General features: G+C 42.7%; 1 protein-coding gene across 1 annotated transcript in view; it reads left to right on the top strand.

Annotated features, from left to right (window-relative positions):
• The window catches only part of TRIP11 (thyroid hormone receptor interactor 11), a 354,044-nt gene that overhangs the window by 76,242 nt on the left and 259,551 nt on the right, over positions 1-18,251 (top strand). The window contains exon 4 of the mRNA XM_069208196.1: positions 2,464-2,733. Coding sequence (XP_069064297.1) covers positions 2,464-2,733 — 270 coding nt within the window. The remainder of the gene's footprint in view (positions 1-2,463; positions 2,734-18,251) is intronic.

The raw sequence follows: 18,251 nt of genomic DNA, 5'->3' as shown, positions 1-18,251 counted from the left end.
TGCTATACACTTGCTCTAGGTAGTCTTTAAAAACATCCTGTTTGCCCTCTTGGGTGTACATATCTCGGCCCTGAGAGGACTCGAAGTGAAGAATTGGAAGGCCAGCTGTCTCGCGTTGCAGTATATACGCTAAAAACCACCCAGACCTGTCTCCATCCATGTGGAGTAGCTGCTGATAAGATTTCAAATTATATTTCTCTAACCTATCTTGAACAAATATCACCAGCCTTTGAGCCGATACCTCCCCCTTACGCCCCTCCTCATCATCTGGGGGGAGCAGTTGGACTTTGAATTATCTACCTTATTTGCCACTTCGAGCAAATCCACCTAAAGCAGATTCACTTCAATGGACACTCCTGTAATTTGCCCCTCAAGGGCAACCCTGGACCCCTGTATGACCTCAAAATGAGAGGCCTTGGGGAGCTCCTCATGGTGCTCCGGATAGTGTTCAGGGGTACCACAGGGCTCCTGCCTGGTGATTCTCTGGGTGTCCTGGCATGGGGTGGTGTATTGGGTGACCATGTTCCCCATGGTACTGGATGAACGGTTTGAGGAGGGAGCGTGGTCCAAGGCACAGGGGGGTGGGTGTGCCCGTTGCAGTCGCTGTAGGTAGAAAATGCAGGGTTGGCTCTTCCACTGTAGCAGAGGAGTGTCGCTGTCTCCCCCCTCCCCGCCAGCAGCAGAAGCTACAAACGTTTTACAATAAAACCGTAATAAACTATGTTTATTATGGATTCATTGTAAAAGGAGCAGGCCATGGTCAAAGAAGGGGATGGAGGGGGAGTGCACAGCACTGGGATCTCTCCAACAAGACAATGTGCTGCAGGGTTGGAAAGAGAGGCTCCGACTCTGCCTTAGAGCACCCAGCCAGGGCGTGCAGTCCAATCCTAACGCTGCTTTCATGCTATTAGGATTGGCTGCAGGGCAGGCTGAGAGCCTGTGCCTGCAAGTAATGTAGTTTTTAAAAAATGTATTATTATTTTTTTGTCGTCCCCTACTGCTCAACATGCAGAGGTGTCTCCCAAGGCTCGTCAGTTGTGGCTCAAGGGAGCCATTAAAAGACAGTTTTAAAGAGAGGGAGCACACTGCCTGTGCTCCAGCAACAAAGTATAACCCCAAACCATCTTTTGACTGCTCCCTTAAGCCACGGCTAGCGAGCCTTGGGAGGCACCTGTGCGCCATGAGTGGTACTTAAATCTGAGAAGACATTTGGCAGCATTCAAAGCAAGCCCCTAGTCCAGGCTGCTCCCTGCTGATGACGGGCTAAACCCGGAAACATGTGTACAGGGAAATACAGCACTTGCTGCACCTACGGAGGTGAAAGACTCTTTTTTACTTTTTGAACAGACTACGAATCAACTGCATTTACCATGATGCTTTGTGGTTATACTTTGTTGCTGGAGTGCAGGCAGTGTGCTCCCTCTCTTTGAAACTACTTTACACATTGCCTCTAAGTGTGCTCTGTGCCGTAGCTACCAGGATGTTGACCTCACTTTAATTTTAATGACTTTGTGGGTTCTCTATGACACGGTTTGTGATTATCACTTGAGGTGGGTTCTTACCCCTGTGACTAAGAACTCAATTTCTTACCATGTGCTGTAATGCTTTCTTTTTTGCATTTATAGGTGGATAACCGTGTTCTCAGCTGTGTTGGGGCAGTAACCTTGGGTGTCTTCATGTGGGCAGGCAAGGATGTGGTACCAAAATATTGCCAAGGGAGTGAGGCAGAAGTTGAAAATAATGCTACTACTGCAAGTAGGCACGGTTATATGCGATGAGTGAGAGGCCAGGCTCTGACGTCTCCTGTCTGGGCTCTGAGTTATGGTAGTGTGCCACCGATAGTTAGAATGTAGACTCTTGAGTGCTGTACCATACATCAACACCTACTCTGAGCAAATGCTTTGTGAATGCCACAAGCTTACATTAATTGCTGCTGAGGTCTGCAGTGAGGATTCCAAGGGTGTACTTAAAACCTGTGAAAAGGCTCGAAGGAATCACCCAGTATGCACTTTACCCAAGAGTTGTAGAGGGAGCTGTGGGGAGAGTAGTGGAGGAGACTTTTGTGTGGATGCAGAGATTATATCTGGGTTGTGCTCATGCACTGGGCTGCTGGCTATGACCCCGCATCGTCAGTGGTATTAGGTCTCCCCACGTAATGCCCAAAGAGAAAAACATTTATCTGGCTGCTGGGCAGCGAAGAAAGAGGAAGGTTTTGTCTTTTTGTGCATTAAGTAACTGGAGAGACTGTTACAATAGGTTTATGATTGGTTGAATGGTATTGCGACATCGTACACAAGGAAGTTGTAGTCCTGGATGATTTTGTCCTGTTAACTCCTATTTTGCTAATGAATGCTGATTAAATAAATGTGAGAAAGTCATGCATAATCCTCATCTGCGGTCCTGACATAAAATTGCTAATTTCCAGAATGTGCTTTTATACTTTATCTTTCTTTGCATCTGTAGGTGGAGATCAGCCATCTTAAAAGTCGGCAAATTGCAGTGCAAGATCAACTTCAAACACTGCAGTCAGCAGCACAGCTAGGAACATCTGGTACCTCTTCTCCAGGCACACCCATAGCTACCTTTAGCGCCATGCACCATCATGCATCAGATTTCCAGTCGGATAACATGGATTTCGGAGATGTCATTTGGTCTCAACAAGAAATAAACAAATTGTCTAATCAAGTGTCAAGACTTGAATCAGAAGTCAGTCGCTGGAAGCAGTTGGCACAGGTAACACCATTTTCTGAATTAATGCAGTTGCTTAGTCTGATCCATATAGCAGTTGTACTTCCCGTGCATTTATTTTTTAAAATATTTTTTTATACCTAGTCTTTCTTTTGTAATGGTACTAGTTTCAGCATCCTGTAGTACGTACACGTTTTACCTTTTAAATTCTCTGTCAGAGGATCCTTTCATTTGTTGAGTTCTAGAAAATGTCCTGCATGCTCAGTGAGATCCCGGAACCCTCTTCAAAATAATGAAGACAAGAATTTGCAATGCATTAGGTCTTGCATTTGCTTAAGCTGGAACTATAGGCATTGTAAATGCATAACTACACTTTTTTTGCCACATAAATTGGTCAACCCTGCTGCATAATTTAGTCCTCTCTGCCACATAATTCCAGTGGCCCTGCATATAACTAAAGCACTGCCATTTACCTCCTTCCTCTATCTGCAGCGCAAAATGAAAATATTGCCATTATTTATTATATTTTTTTATAATATCATTTTGGGGTCCCTCCCAACCTAGTGTGGGGACCCGCAGATGACCTAGACAGAGTGTGTTGTGCTGAATGGTTTGATGATGGTCCTATTGTCATAGGGCCACCAAAGGCTGCGTTATGGGCAAAAATGTTTTGAAAAAGAAATGCCCTGCAAACAATTATGGGGCAGGTTTCTGAGTTCACCAAATATTGCTGTATCTTGACTGTAATGTTCAGAACAGCTGCTACAGGACACCATAATAAAAATAGCATCTGTAAGAAACATGGTTATGTAACTATATAGTAAGCCCCTAGAGGGCATAACAACATGAAAACAGAATTGCAGAAAGTAATGCAGTTTATTCATAGATGTAACCCCTAGAGAGCGTAGTACCTTTAGTACCTTCCACATTTTCAGACCTAGCAAACCTACTGCAATACTATTAGAAACAAGGCCCTTGAAACACAAACTACTTCCAGCTGTAAAACAAAAGTTCTAGCCATGAGACAGCTTAAAAAGCCATTGGATAGTGGGAGAGGTTACTATTTTGGGGTCCCCCAACCTAGTATGGGTGCCCAGGGATGACCTAGACAGAACGCATTGTGCGGTTTGGTGGTGTCCCATTGTCGTAGGGCCTCCACAGGCTGAGGTATGGACAAACATGTTTTGAAAAAGAAATGCCTGCCAAGCATTATGGGGCAGCGAATATTGCAGTGTCTTGATTGTAATGCTCAGAACAACCCTTCGAAGGCACCATAATAAAAATGTAATTTGTAACAAACATGGTTATGGAACCATATAGTCAGCCCCTAGAGGGCATAACAACATGAAAACAGAATGGCAGAAAGTAATGCAGTGTAATTATAGATGTCACCCCTAGAGAACATATTACCTTCCAATTTTTCAGACCTAGCAGGCCTATTGCAATACTATTACAAACAAGGCCCTTAAATCACAAACTACTTCCAGCTGTAAAACAAATGTTCCAGCCATGAGAGAGTTTAAAAAGACATTGGATGGTGGGAGAGGTTACTACTTTGGGGTCTCCCCCCAGTCTAGTGTGAGTACTCAAGGATGACCATCTTGCATTTTAATGTATCATGCAATAAAATATGCTCACCTTGTGGACTGCACAGCCTTCCCAGGCTACCAAAATTATGTTTCACAGCTCTACAAAATAGTTACTACTTTTATTTCCCGGTGTTCTACATTATGGTACTTTATATCACGAGACCCGTTGGTCCAAGTCCCCTGTAAAGAGTTTTGTTGCTCAGCACTGGCAAACACCGCACAATAAAAAACTTACAATGGAAAATAAATGAGGTGCAAGGTTGAGCCGGACTGGTTTATGTTTTTTAATTCTGCGAGCAAAAGGGAGGGGAGAGCATCAACGTTATTTGCAGGAGCTTTGTTCCTGTCTGCATATAGGAGGGCAAGGAAGCACACACAGATGTATACAAGAACAAAATTCGGGACACCTGTAAGTTTAAGAAAAATATGAATCTAGAAAGCTGATATTAAAGAAAATCTATGGAAATCTCTGATTTGGCGACTCAGATGTTTGGCTTCTACTGAATTTGTCAAAATGGGTTAACTGAAGATCCATCCTGTTCTCTTGGCACTTTTTTTACTTGATTAATGCTGCAGCTTCGCATGTGGTGCTGCGCACTGCAGTCAATGGGTTTGGGGCTTTACACACTGCATGCTGGCTCTGGGTGTCATCATCCAGGACTAGAGTAATGTTACTTTTGTAGTTATTTCTTGTCTTATGTACAGCGTTGATGTTTGGCTGTATGCTACTTGTTATTTGCGATTCAGGGAAACGTGCTAGGTGATGAGTGTCCCTTGTTAGTTTCCCTTGCACAACACTAGCGTGCTGTGTCCAGGCTACCAGCATGTTTGCCAGACATTTTGATGTTGGAAGTGGCTGCACTGCCTGCGGGACTGAAGAGCATATTGTTTATGTTGCTTTGAACAGTTCAATGCGCATTGGTGGCATATGCATGCTTTTGTCAACAGGGTAGGGACATTTGTTTCTCCAAAAAGCCGAAATTACATTTGAAATTATCCACATCTGTAATTGTGCATGGTGTACAACCTGCTAGCGCTAGCTCTTATCACAGGGTGCGTGTCGAGTCACATTTTATTTTACACTCGCTCTTTGGTTTTGGTGATTTTAAATGCTTCAGTAGACATCTTTTTGGGCACGTTATGTTGGAAAAGGCTCGGACACTCTTTCATGGTCTGGTCTGCAGGGACAACATTTTCAGTTATTGCATATGTGCCTCTGACTATTGTGTACACTGTGCTTTGTTTTTATAGTGCACTGTTTAGTTATGCAACCGGTTTAACTCGTATCCCCTTACACTATTATGCTTCCCATTTTATGAAGGTTTATTTGTGCTAGTGCATGCCTTCTTCTGTACTAATGGACACTTCCCAGAACAACATGGAGCAACATAAATTCGCTGGTCCGTGAGTCTTTGCTGCTAGGGCTGTATCTGAGTTCGTGTTGTGCGTGAAATTAAACCTGGGAGCATGGCTGACATCATAAATCACATTCACATTTATTATACCCATGGTCGGACTGGCCTAAAGGGCAATCTGGCAGTGTCAGAAGGCCAGGCCAACAGGGCATTGTGGGCCCATGTTTTAGGGTTCCACGGCATGGACGTCATTTATAGGTTATCAGGGGTCGCAGCTGCGACCTCTGGCTTGCCCCTTGCGACCTCTGGCACTGTCTTTGCAACACCGGCCTCAGAGAGGGCAAAATCAGTGCCTGGAACAGAGGGGTAGCTTGTCCAGGAAGCCGGTAGGGGTTGCCCTTTCCTGGTTTTCTGTAGGGGTGGGCAGTGAACTCCGCTCACAGAATTTGTGGGTTTTTCCCACTCCGCTTAGAGCGTGGAGTTCTGGAAAACTCTTTCTAGTGGAGTTTTTTTTCCCTCATTCGCGCTCAACATTAAGTTGGCGAGCGCAAGCAAAGAAAATCTTACTCAGACCACCTCCCAGCGAGATTTCTCAACACAGGCGGTCACGGATGGTAGCTACTGCTCACGTTGAGAAACCTTCCGTTCACTTTGATGGAAGTGTTGCTTCAGTAGGAAAACTACTCAAGTGGCAGAAAAAAAGCAGCACCCTCTTACGCTGCGCGTGGTGCCTTTCATGCTGATTTTTCATCACGGGACAAACACCCATTGCTAAAAATCTGCGTGAACGGCGTGACCCTACACACTCCGCCGCTTGCAGAACTCCACGTAGCGCAGTGAAGTTTTTTGATCACTTCGTGGAACTCCGCAAACTCCGCCCGGACCTAGTTTTCTTTCAATATTTTTGATTACACAAATAGTGAATACTATTATTCACTATTAGTGTAATAAAAATGGAATACAATTAGCTGGAATATGACACTATCTAGCTGCTAAGATAAGTAAAAAATTTCTTTATATGTATGTTGTATGTGTGCTTGTGGGTGACTGCTTAAGTGTGAAAGAGTGTGTGACTGTGTGCGTAAACATAAGCATGTTAGTGTGAGTCAAGGTAAAGGTCAAATGGCATGTGATGTTACTTCTGCCACCCCTGGCATTTTTGGTGGATTGATGCCCAAGGTACGTAGGCCTGTTTTAATGTCTGGTAGGCCAGTTTTTTATGTCGATTCCCCCGTCACCACAAGTGTTGCCTGCAGCAAGTACAAACATACACAGTATCTAATACATTGCAAAACACCAAGACAGCTTCTCTTTACAAGCTCAGATCTGCTCTGATTTGCAAATGGGAAACACTTTTTTTACCCACCTGATTCGCTGGTGGGGGTGGGGGTGGGGGGGTGGGGGGGGGGGGACATAGATGTCACATTTTTAGATACCTGGTTCGCTATTACTGATTTCGGTGCCCAAGCCCATTTTCTATCCCTTTCTGACCTCTACTATTTTGATTTTGTTCAGTACTTGCAGTAAAGTATTGTCATCAAAATGCAAGCTCGCACTTCTTAAACACATTGATCGATTTTGAGGGGTGCCCTAGCAGACGTGGATTTGCATGGCCTGGTGGTGATTTCATGCCATAGTTTCCACCGAATTTCTCTCTTGCACCCAGCAGTTTATCGGCATACTTGGTATTCTTGTGGTATTTTAGAAGCAAAGCAGAGCGTTTTTCTCAAACTATGTATGAACTTTTGTGGGGCACATGCACGCATTCCATGATAAGAGCCTAACTGCACAGCTTCATGGCTCTGCTTTCCAGGTAACTAGAGAAAGCAACCCATAGAAATAAATCTAAACTACATTGGTCACCTGCTAATGTCTGCTACGTCGGTGCAAAGTATCTTTGGTGCTTTTCTAATGGTACTTCTTTGTAAGAGGAAACTCTATTCAAATTTACCAAAATACAAGCATTTGAAATGCAGTGGGGTCTCACGCTTGCACGATTAGAGCTATTAGCGTTGTAAGTTCCTAACTGGACTGTTCTTGCCACATAAATTGAAAATAAAAAGTAAAACAGTTGACATAAGCGAGCTAATTCAATGCACCACAGCCGCCATGAGTATGAGCGCGAAGGAGAGACACAAAAGGAAAAAACTATCGGCAATCGTGCAATTATTCATGTAACAGGGTTGATGGCTAAGGCGGTAACAAAACCACCTCAAGGAGGGACAAATGTAAAGTATTTACCAACGATAACAAAGGATTTTTGAAAGGCAAGCACACACACGAGTAATAGTGATGGGTATGCGGTGAGTGTGGTTAAAAGCCCGCAGATAGATTACAATACATCAGAGCACTTACGCGCTCGACCTAAAAAACAAGTTTCGTCACTAATACACAAATGCACTAAAAAGGTGGCCACTAACAAAAGATCGCTTTGTTCCTGGGCATGATCTCGTCAAAAACATTGAAAGAAACTAACATTTATGAAGAATTTTGTCAATTATCGATAAGCAGTTAACAGTTTTTAAAGAATAACAAACATTGACCTGGGAGGGGTGGTGGGGATGGGCAGACACAAACAGGAAATTCAGGGACAACAGGTGGGATGTGCTGGTGACAGCAGTGCAAGCCGATTCAAAGCATCATGAGTGCAAAGGAGAGATAAAAAAAGAAGAAAAGTAGTTAGCTTACAGTAAAACATATCAGCACTCGTGCAGTAATCCAGTTAACAGGGTCAGTCTGCAAGGCGGTAACAAAATAGCCCCAAGGCAGGTCAAACATAAAGCATTTACCAATGTCATCAATAAATTTTTGAAAGGCAAGACTACGAACGAGTGAAGGTGATGGGTGCGACATGGACATAGTTAAAATCCCACAGTACTTACAACAGGCCGAAAGCCCTTGCGCGCTAGACACTTTGATTTAAAAAAAAAAAAAATGAAAAAAAAGTGTGTCTCTCTCAATTACGAACCATACCCAGTTGCCAAAATTAAGACTTTGTTAGAACTATATATATATATATATATATATATATATATATATATATATATATATATATATATATACACACACACACACATATACATACATTCCCACTTCTTTGGGGTCAGGATTACTGAATCCTGACCCCCTCATCTGTTTTCCTACTTTATTTTGCCCTCCCTGTGCCAAGCAAGATAGAAAATGATGGCTGCAACTTTCCTTTCAGGTTGCGACCAGCCAATCAGGGCCTTGCTTTTCCCTTGGATCCCTTGGTGGATCAATGAAGGAACACCCCCAGGGGTGGATCTGCGAAGGATCCACCTTCCTAGATAGCTATATTTTATTTCCTTTAATTACTCAAACTATTGAGCAGATTTACACCAAATTATAAAAACACAGTGCTGCATTTGGTGTAAATCCGTTTATTGCAAAATCCCTATACACATTGCATGGGGAAAAAGTGTTATGGAACCTCCTTTTTTCTCAGCACCCACTTGACGAATAACCTCGAAATCTTCCTGACAGCAGCTGAACTACCTTGTATACCAGTTTTGAAAATTTTCTTCAAGGTTCAACAAACTGCGCCAAAGTTATTAGCAAATCAAAATATGCTTTGCCTATGGGAAAAGTTGGTCTTAACTAAAACTGCCTACTCGCTATCTGGTTAGTGAGCTGAAAAGTGTGTGTAACGAAGTCCACTACTTAAAGTAATTTGAATGTGGTGAATAAATTAAAGTTATACCTATATAACTATAACTTTGGGATTTTTAAGGCCTGTGCAGTTTAAACTTGGTTTGTATAGGGGGAAAAAAGCTTGACTAACTATATAAAAGCTTTAACCTTTGTGTTTTTTTTCATTGAATTTCCATGTTATTTTAAAACTTTTAACAAAAATACATTTCAAAGCTTAGAATCCAGTGTTGCAAGTGGAGAGTTATTTGTAGTGCTATACAGTGCAATGGAGGAGAGTGTTGTAAAGTCTATTATAATAGAGTGGAGTATTGTAGATTGAAATAAAGCGGAGTTGAGTAAAGTGTAGTAGCATATCGTACAGTGTAGTAAAGTGTTATATAGTGAAGTGGCATGGTGCCTCAAATAGTGGAGTTAAGTATCGTGGACTGGACCAGCGAGTTGTGTAGTGGAATGGCGTGTTGAACAATAGATCAGGGTGTCGTAGACCTTCAAAGTAGAGTGGCATAGAGTGTAGTACAGTGTTGTAGAGTGGAGATGCATATAGTACAGTAGAGTGTTGGACAGTGGAGTGGCATAGAGCAGAGTATAGAAGCGTGCCATAAAGTGTAGTAGAGTCTATTATAGTGTCATAAAGTGGATTGGCATATTCTAGACTATAGTGGCATGGAGTGCAGTAAAGTTGAGTTGTGTAGCATACAGTCGAGTAAAGTGTCATAAATTGGAGTACCGATTTGTACGGTAGAGTGTAGTGGGGTGTCGTACAGTATTTGAAAATGATATAGACTACAGTAGAGTGGCATATAGTCTAGTTGATTTGTGTGGTGTACAATACAGTGTTGAGTGTGGTAGAGTTGATTGGAATACAGTGTTCTAGAGTACAGTGACATTGAGTGGCATAGAGTGGCATAGAGTGGAGTTGTGTGTAGTGGAGTAGAGAAAGGGGTACTGTGTCAGAGTAAAGTGAGGTGCAGGGGCATAGAAAGAGTTGCCTACAGTGTAGTATAGTGGACTACAGTATCGTAGAGTGAAGTAAAGTGTTGTACAGTGGAGTCAAGGGGTATAGACCGGAGTAAAGTGTAGTAGAGTGTTGTAGAGTGGAGTTGTATAAAGTACAGTGGTGTGTGAAACAGTGGAGGTGCATAGAGTGGATTATTGTGTAGTATTGTAGAGTGAAGTAAAGTCTCATGCAGTGCAGTGGAGTAGAGTGGTGTGGTGTAACGAATGTGGATTAAAGTATAATGGAGTGGCATGCCGTGGAATGTACAGGAGTGTCATAGGTAGTAAAATGTTCTAAATTGGAGTGGGATCTCATACAGAAGAGTGGAGTACTGTGTTGTATACAAAAGTGTTATATAGTTGAATAGACTGTTGTACATTGGAGTATACAGGCATTGAGTGGAGTATAGAGTTGAACAGTGGAGTGTGTGGGGATAGAGTGGAGTATAATGTCATAGAGTGCCATGAATTGTGATAGACTTTAATAGAGTGGAGTTATATGGAGAGTGTCATACAATGGAGCGCTGTAGAGTGGAGTGGGGTACACTGTAGTTGGTAAGAATGGATTAATTTAAAGTGGAGTAGCATACAGTGGAATAGCGTACACTGGAATACTCTACAGTGGAGTGTAGAAGAGTGGAGTGGCGTAGAGTGGAATAGTGTAGAGTGAAGTTGTGTACAGTGGAGTAGCGTAGAGTGGGGTGGCAGTCATTGAACTGATGTCGAGTTGAGGAAACTGTCATAAATTAGAGTGGCGTGTGGAGTGCTGTTTCATACAGTGTTCAAAACTGTTGTAAAATGGATTAGAGTGTTGTACAATACAGTGTAGGGGCATAGAGTTTAGTGCAAATTTGGTCAGTGGAGTGTACAGGGATAGAGTGGAGTAGAGTGGCATAGGGTGAAGTTGAGTTGTGGATTGGAGTTATATAGAGTGGGGTAGAGTACACTGGAGTGGAGTAGCTAATAGTGGACGGACAAAGTGGAATAGGGTAGAGTGGAGTGGCATAGAGTGTAATAGCATAGAGTGTAATAGTGAATAGTGTAGTAGCGTACAGTGGAGTGGTATACAGTGAAGGAGTTTAGACTGGAGTGGTTTATTGTGGGGTTAGGTATAGTCTAATAGCATATAGTAGCAGCGGACAAAGATTGAAGTTGCGTACAGTTTAATAGTACAGAATGGAGTGGTGTACAGTGGAATAGCGTAGGGTAGAGAACAGTGGAGTGGCATAGAGTAGAATATAAAAGTGGATGTGCGTAAAGTGGAGTGGTGTAGACTGGATTAGTATACAGTGCTTATTGTGGAATGGCGTAGAGTGATGTGGCATGCAGTGGACTAGCGTAGCATGGAGTGGTGTGCACTGTAGTGGTGTAGAGTAGACTAGCTTATAGTGGAGTGACATACAGTGGAATAACATAGAGCAGAGTGGGGTACAGTAGAGTGACATAGACTGAAATAGCGTATAGTGGAGTAGCGTACAGTGAAGTAGTGCAGACTGGATTGGCGTACACTCGAATGGGATAGAGTGCCATAGCATACAGTGTAGTGGTGTCCAGTGAAATAGCATAGATTGGAGTGGGGTGGAGTGAAGTGGCCCAGACTGGAGGGGGGTAGAGTGAAGTAGTATACAGTGGAATATCAGAGAGTGGAATGACTTAGAATGGATAGCATATATTGGAGTAGCGTTTAGCGGAGTGGCATACAATGAATTGGCATACACTGAAGAGGTGTAGAGTGGAGCTGCATACAGTGTATTAACTTAGAGTGGAGTTGTGTACAGTATAATAGCATAGCGTGGAGTGGGTTGCTGTACACAGGAGTGGTGTAGAGTGTAATAGTGTATAGTGGGGTAGCGTTCCTTAGAGTGGCGTGTAATGGAGTGGTGTAGACTAAAGTGGTGTACAATGGCTTGGGGTTTAGTGTCGTAGCATACAGTGGAGTGCCGTACATTTGAGTGGTGTCCAATAGAATAGTGTAGAATAAAGTGATGTAGAGTGGAGTAACATACAGTATAGTGGCATACAGAGGAATAGCCTACAGTGAAGTGTTGTGGAGTCGAGTGGTATACAGTGTAATACCATAGAGTGGAGTCTCAAACAGTGGAGAGGCATAGAATGGAGTGGCGTATAGTGGAGTGGGTACAGCTGCATGGCATACGAATGTATCCAAACCTTAGCAGCAGTGTAAATTATGGTGTACAGAGTAACACAAAACAGCAGATTGCTGCCTTGCATTTCTCTAGACGTACCAATCAACGCAGGGCCATGCACGGTACCCTTGCGTTCCTTTGTAAATATAATTTAAGTATTGCACTGCCCATGCAACACCATGGGTGACACAGGGGTACTGCAGTCCAATTCTACAGCTAGGCCTTAGTTATATTTTGGGCCATGGTTTACTGTGATACATTTGCAGAATACCATGGTACATGGCGATGACAAGCCAGTATATAATTGGGTAATGGCTGTTTCTTGAGAATAAAAAGCCAGCCATAATTTGTTTACTAAACTTTGTCTGTGTTCAGTGTTAGGGCCTTAGATATAGGTAAGTAGTAAGTTCCTACCCGTTACCATTTTATTAAAATGGTAATGATTAGGGAAATGTATTTATATATTTTAATAATATATATTTAAATACGTTTACATCCAAGTACCACAGTAGTTTCACAAAAAGTACAGTGGTGACAGAAGTTACTACGTTTAAATGCCTTATAACTTTAAAAGATACCTTACTTAAGTGCAGTACTCAAAAGCATCATCTGTGCACCATAATGTATAATCCTGCTCAATTTCATGTAAATCCATTCAGACGTTTTTGTGCTACGTCAAATACAGTACTCTATGGACAATGCATTGGTGGAACAGAGCGTTTTGGGACCCCTCTTATCTTTGCACTCCCCTCAATGATTCACCACAAAAATTTACATCATCTCAAAATGTAGACAGTGCTATAGGTCAAGAAAGTTTTGCTGTGATTCGTCAAATGGGTGGAAAGTTATTAAGGAGGTAATAACCGAGGAATTCCTATCTTTGGGAATACCAACTATAACTACAGAGTTGCAGTTAGCTTTAATGTGACTTCTTTCTTTTTATCTATTGTATTTGTTTATTGGCTTATACAGTCATATAACTATAAATGTATCTTTTAATTGTACATGTAGTAATTCTGAAACTTTACATAGCAGACTAATTAATTTTTTTGCAGGGTTGTGCTACATGTGAAGCCCATGGGGAATGAACGCCAGTCGTTTTTGTTACAAAAAATGTATATATATTTTTTTTCCATGTGGCCAATAATCATTTCCTCCATATAGTATTTTGTGTGGCTCAGTGCCTGGGCACTTTTTCATTTTGTTGCACAGGGATGTCTTAGAAAGGTGGGTTTTGTTGGGCTTTTTGGGCAACTTTTATTTTGTTAGCCACAAAGCGCATAAATAAAACTTAAGTAGATTAAGATGTATTTTATTTGTTAAGTATTTTGTATAGGTTTCCATTAGGATGTGACCATAAATGGGTCTTTCAGTTGCTCATGTAGTAAATCTGAAACTTCACATATGCAGTATAGTTTATTTTTTTACTCTTCCGCTCTACTTTTAGTGACATTACGCCACAAGATGTGACTAAGTTGAAAAACCTCATAACTTAAGATTTACTTACTCTACTTACCTGCTTTACTCTATGGAATCATCTGTTAATATTTAGTACTGCCAAATTTCATAAAAATCCTGCTGACACTTTTTGTGCTGTGCGAAATACAAGCGTCTGTGGAAAATGCATTGGATTTGAACCTGTTTGGAAACCTCTCCATTTTTCTTTGCGCCCCCGTGACCATACGGCGCAAAACTTTCTGAAACGGGGGCTGCAGGTCTGCAAAGTTTCATGCACATTCATCAAACAGGTACAAAGTTATACAGTGTGTGTGTTTGTATGTGTGTCTGCGGGTGTGTCTCTGTCTGTGTGTCTGGCTCCACTAAACGTTACAGGGACGTTATAGTAAGGCTCACATTTTAAACACACAAAACCATAGAAATTAAACAGTTAGAGTTATTTCCAGTAACTATAACTCATGTCCTAAGGTGACTATAACTCGCGCCCCTGCCATGCACACTTTTCCCCTCAAACATTTTACTGCAAATATTTGATTGGTATTTTCAATGATGTTATAAAAGATGTCATCAGTGTCGCAATATGTGGGGTAATTAGCAGTGTATGGCGAGGGCTCGAGTTATAGTTACCTTAGAGCATGAGTTACTTGAAATAACTCTGATGAATGTCTTTGGTTTTGTGTGTTTAAAATGTTACGACCCAATAGATGGTCCGCTCCAGAGACTGCTGTGGTCCAAAGTAATCTTAGTACCTGGATATCTAAATCAAGCCGTCGCAGTCAGGAGGCTCCATGACGTGGCATTCCTGCCCTCCCAACAATCCAACTGAAAAATGTTACACTCATCGTGGTTGACATGGAACCCCATATAGATCTCAAAGGTTCAAACCACCGACAACAGTGCCACAACTGACTATTCTAGATCAGTCAAGTACACCAGGGTGTCATCCACATACAGTGATATATCCGGCTCTGCCGAAGCCGGGGGGACACCAGAATGTCCTCTGTGCTGCACACCCACCACACCAGTGGCTCTGTGCACTGGGTGAAGAAGAGAGACAACAGCGGGCAGCACTGCCTTGTTCCTCCCCCAACGGCTAACGGCTAAGTGGCCACGCCATTGACCTTTGCTACTACTGTGGGTGCCCTGCACAGGAGTGCCACCCATCTGCAGAGCTTTGGGCCAAAGCCAAGGCATTTCAGGGTCTCAAACAAATAACACCAGTCAATAGAATTAAATGCGTTTTTTTGCTTACAATGATATTAGCACCTATGGGGTAGGATCTGCCTTTAGTTTGTTTGAATCTGTTTTATTAGTTTTTCAAGTATATAGCAAAAAAACAATGTGGATAGAGTGCAAAACATAGTTAAAGTACAAACACAGTGCTTCTCATTAACTGTTAAATGGGGATAGCAGATAAATAGAACGTAAAAGCAGAACAGTGATGCATCAAAGTCATATCAAATACCATGCAACAGTTTTACAATGAAAAAAAACGCATAAGTGAGTTGTTAATCTGTAGGCAATTAGATAGGTCCACTCTTTCAAGGAATGGAGTATGTTGTTAACAAACATCTTCGTTTTCAGTATTTGAACAATTATAACTAAAGCAAACAGTGAAAATGGGGTTAACAACTGTGATGTATCCCGCCAGAAGTCCCGGTATCCATCACAAGCTCACTGAATGTATAACGTCGTCAACTGAAATAGTTTCTTCATTGCTTCTGGATGGATGACTTCTCAGACGTGAAGTGCTCTACTCTAGTGTTACGGGGAAATTGCCCTGCAGTGTATGTGGTATTTCAAGATACTTATATTTATTCAACTGTGTGTGTGTTACTCTCAAGTTCAGTTAAGATTGTGTCCCAGTAAGAGTTTGTTTGGTATTGGCGAAGCCCTAGGGTGTCCTCTATGTGCAGTGCAACGCTTTCTGCCCAGCCCATGTAAGCAGCAAGTTCATCCAAGCCACCAGTGTCGGGAGTTTGGGTGATTTCCACCTCCAGGTAATGAGGTGTTTGGCCGTAATGAAACTGAGGTCCAAAAAGCTGTTAGTTGCTTTTGTTCTCTGTCTGCGTAAGAGACCTAAGAGGCATACCTCCCTTGTATGTAGATCCTGACTATCAGTGCACCTAGTCAAATGGGTTGTGACTCCCCCGCTAGTAGTGTAGTAATTGTGGGCAGGCCCACAGAATGTGAAGTAGATCTGCATAATTTTGATGACAGCGAGGGCAGGTGGCATCTGCCCGGTGAAAATACCAGTTGATTTTGGTGGGGTGAGATAAGCCCTGTGAACAATATAGAACTGAATTAGTCTGAATCGGGTATTGCTTGGTACATGAGCTGGCCCCTCCAACAAGGCTGCACATTCTTTGTTTGAGCAAGAGTGATTCAAATAATTTTTCCATTGCTGGCGAAGGGGCTGTTAATAGCAGGCCGGTGTGGTTCTGCAGTGAATCCGCAAACCAACGTATCAGATGGCAACCAGGTCCCATCTCATGAAAGTATTGAATCGTGAGATGTCTGGAAATTTCTTGTGTCATGTCTCCCTAGGCTTCTTCGTAACAAGGTCAGTAAGGAATTATACAGTTGGAACTACCTGCCCTCTTCCATTAACAATGTGCATGGGGAAAGGAGACCTTCGTGGTATAGGTCACCTAACGTGTATATCCCAGTACCATGTCATGTGGTCAGTTCTGCCACCTAGGTGAATTTAGTGCCTCTAGGGGTGCCCAGGAGAAATAATGCCAGTGCGACAGGGTTCTGGGATTGTGTGATGTGGAGGTATCTGCGGTAACAACGATAAGCTACTTTCAGTAGTAGAGAAGCAGGAGCCCTCTTTCTGAAGCATGGATGAAACAAGTGGAGGATTGTGAGCAAGGTCCGAACAGGTAGTGTTGTGGCTGTTTACGTTAAGTGTTGGCCAGCGAGCCATCTCGCTACCAATTGTATCTAAGCCGCAAGATAATATTCCAGGTGAGGCACTGCTAGTTCTTCCTGGTCGACATGTGAATAACATTTTTCAAGAACTACCCTACAATGTGTTTTGTGCCATTTGAATTCCCATATATGCTGCTCAAATGAGTTGAAGAAAGTCGCTGGGATGTAAATGGTTAAATTAGCAAAGTAGTATAGGAAACAGGGTAAAACTATCATTATTAGGAGGGCTACTTGCCCCATCACTGTTATTGGTAATGTGCGCCAAAAGGCTAACTGAACTCTCAGGGATGTAGCTGCCCGTGTTATGTTGCCATCAAATAGGTCTGTTGGTGAGCGATATATATATGTATGGTGGTATATATGTACACCAAATACTGGAATGTGTGTGTTTGCCAAGTGACCCTGGTGTCTTTAAGGGTGCAATACTGATTAGGGATGTCAGACGAGAAGATGAATAAGCAAGATTTCGTCCATTTGACCTTAAAGCCCAAGAGGGAAGCAAATTGTTCAAGAGTCTGCGCTACGGCGATGAGTATGGCGTGTGTGTCTTTTAGATAGAGCAATAAGTCATCAGCTAATAAGGAGATAATGTGCATGTTGTCTTCCAGGGGTATGCCCCATTGCCTACCCTGATTCGGGGTCGTAGCTGCAAGTGGTTCAATTGTTAGAGAGAAAAGAAGGAGAGACATCGGGCAGTCCTGCCTGGTGCCGCAATGTATGTGGATGCAGTCGAACACAATGGTACCAGTTTATCTCGCACCTACGGTTGGTTGTACAGTAGTTGCACCAGTCGCAGAAAGTGATTTGCGCTGCCATAGCGCAGTAGTGTTTCGAACAAGAAGGCCCACTTTAGCTAATCAAAGTCCTTCTCCAGGTCTAGGACCAAGCAACCAGCATTTGGCCAATGTCGTCTAGAGTACGTCAAGATATGAAAAAATCGCTGCAGATTTAGAGAAGTATTACGAGCTCAAACAAATAACACCAGTCAATAGATAAACCCGTTCTGGTCTGGGTGCACCAGAGACTGAACTAGAGGCGCCAGACAATCTACAAGAAGTTTAGCCAAGGCTTTGTAATCTGTGTTAAGTAGGGCCAGTGGTCTACATGATCTCAGCAAAGTGAGGTCTTTGTCAGGTTTCTAGAGGGATATAAGCAGGGCTTGGCGCAGAGAGGAAGGAAGACAGTTGTAGGAGAGAGCCTCTTCATATAGTGTGGGCAATCAAGGAGGAAGGGGAGGTGCATAAGTCTGGTAAAACTCAGCAGGCAGGCCTTCAGGGCCCTGAGCCTTACTGGAGGAAAGCGATCCTATTGCATCCATGATTTCAAATTATGTAATAGGCTAATCAAGATCAGCACACTGCGCCCGTGTGATGCGTGGCAGTGATGATATGGAAAGAAAGCAACTAATATTC

Source organism: Pleurodeles waltl, chromosome 9, assembly GCF_031143425.1.
Source record: "Pleurodeles waltl isolate 20211129_DDA chromosome 9, aPleWal1.hap1.20221129, whole genome shotgun sequence".
NCBI lineage: Eukaryota > Metazoa > Chordata > Amphibia > Caudata > Salamandridae > Pleurodeles > Pleurodeles waltl.
The sequence above is the reverse complement of the archived record's forward strand: the minus strand, read 5'-3'. Positions and strand labels throughout refer to the sequence as shown.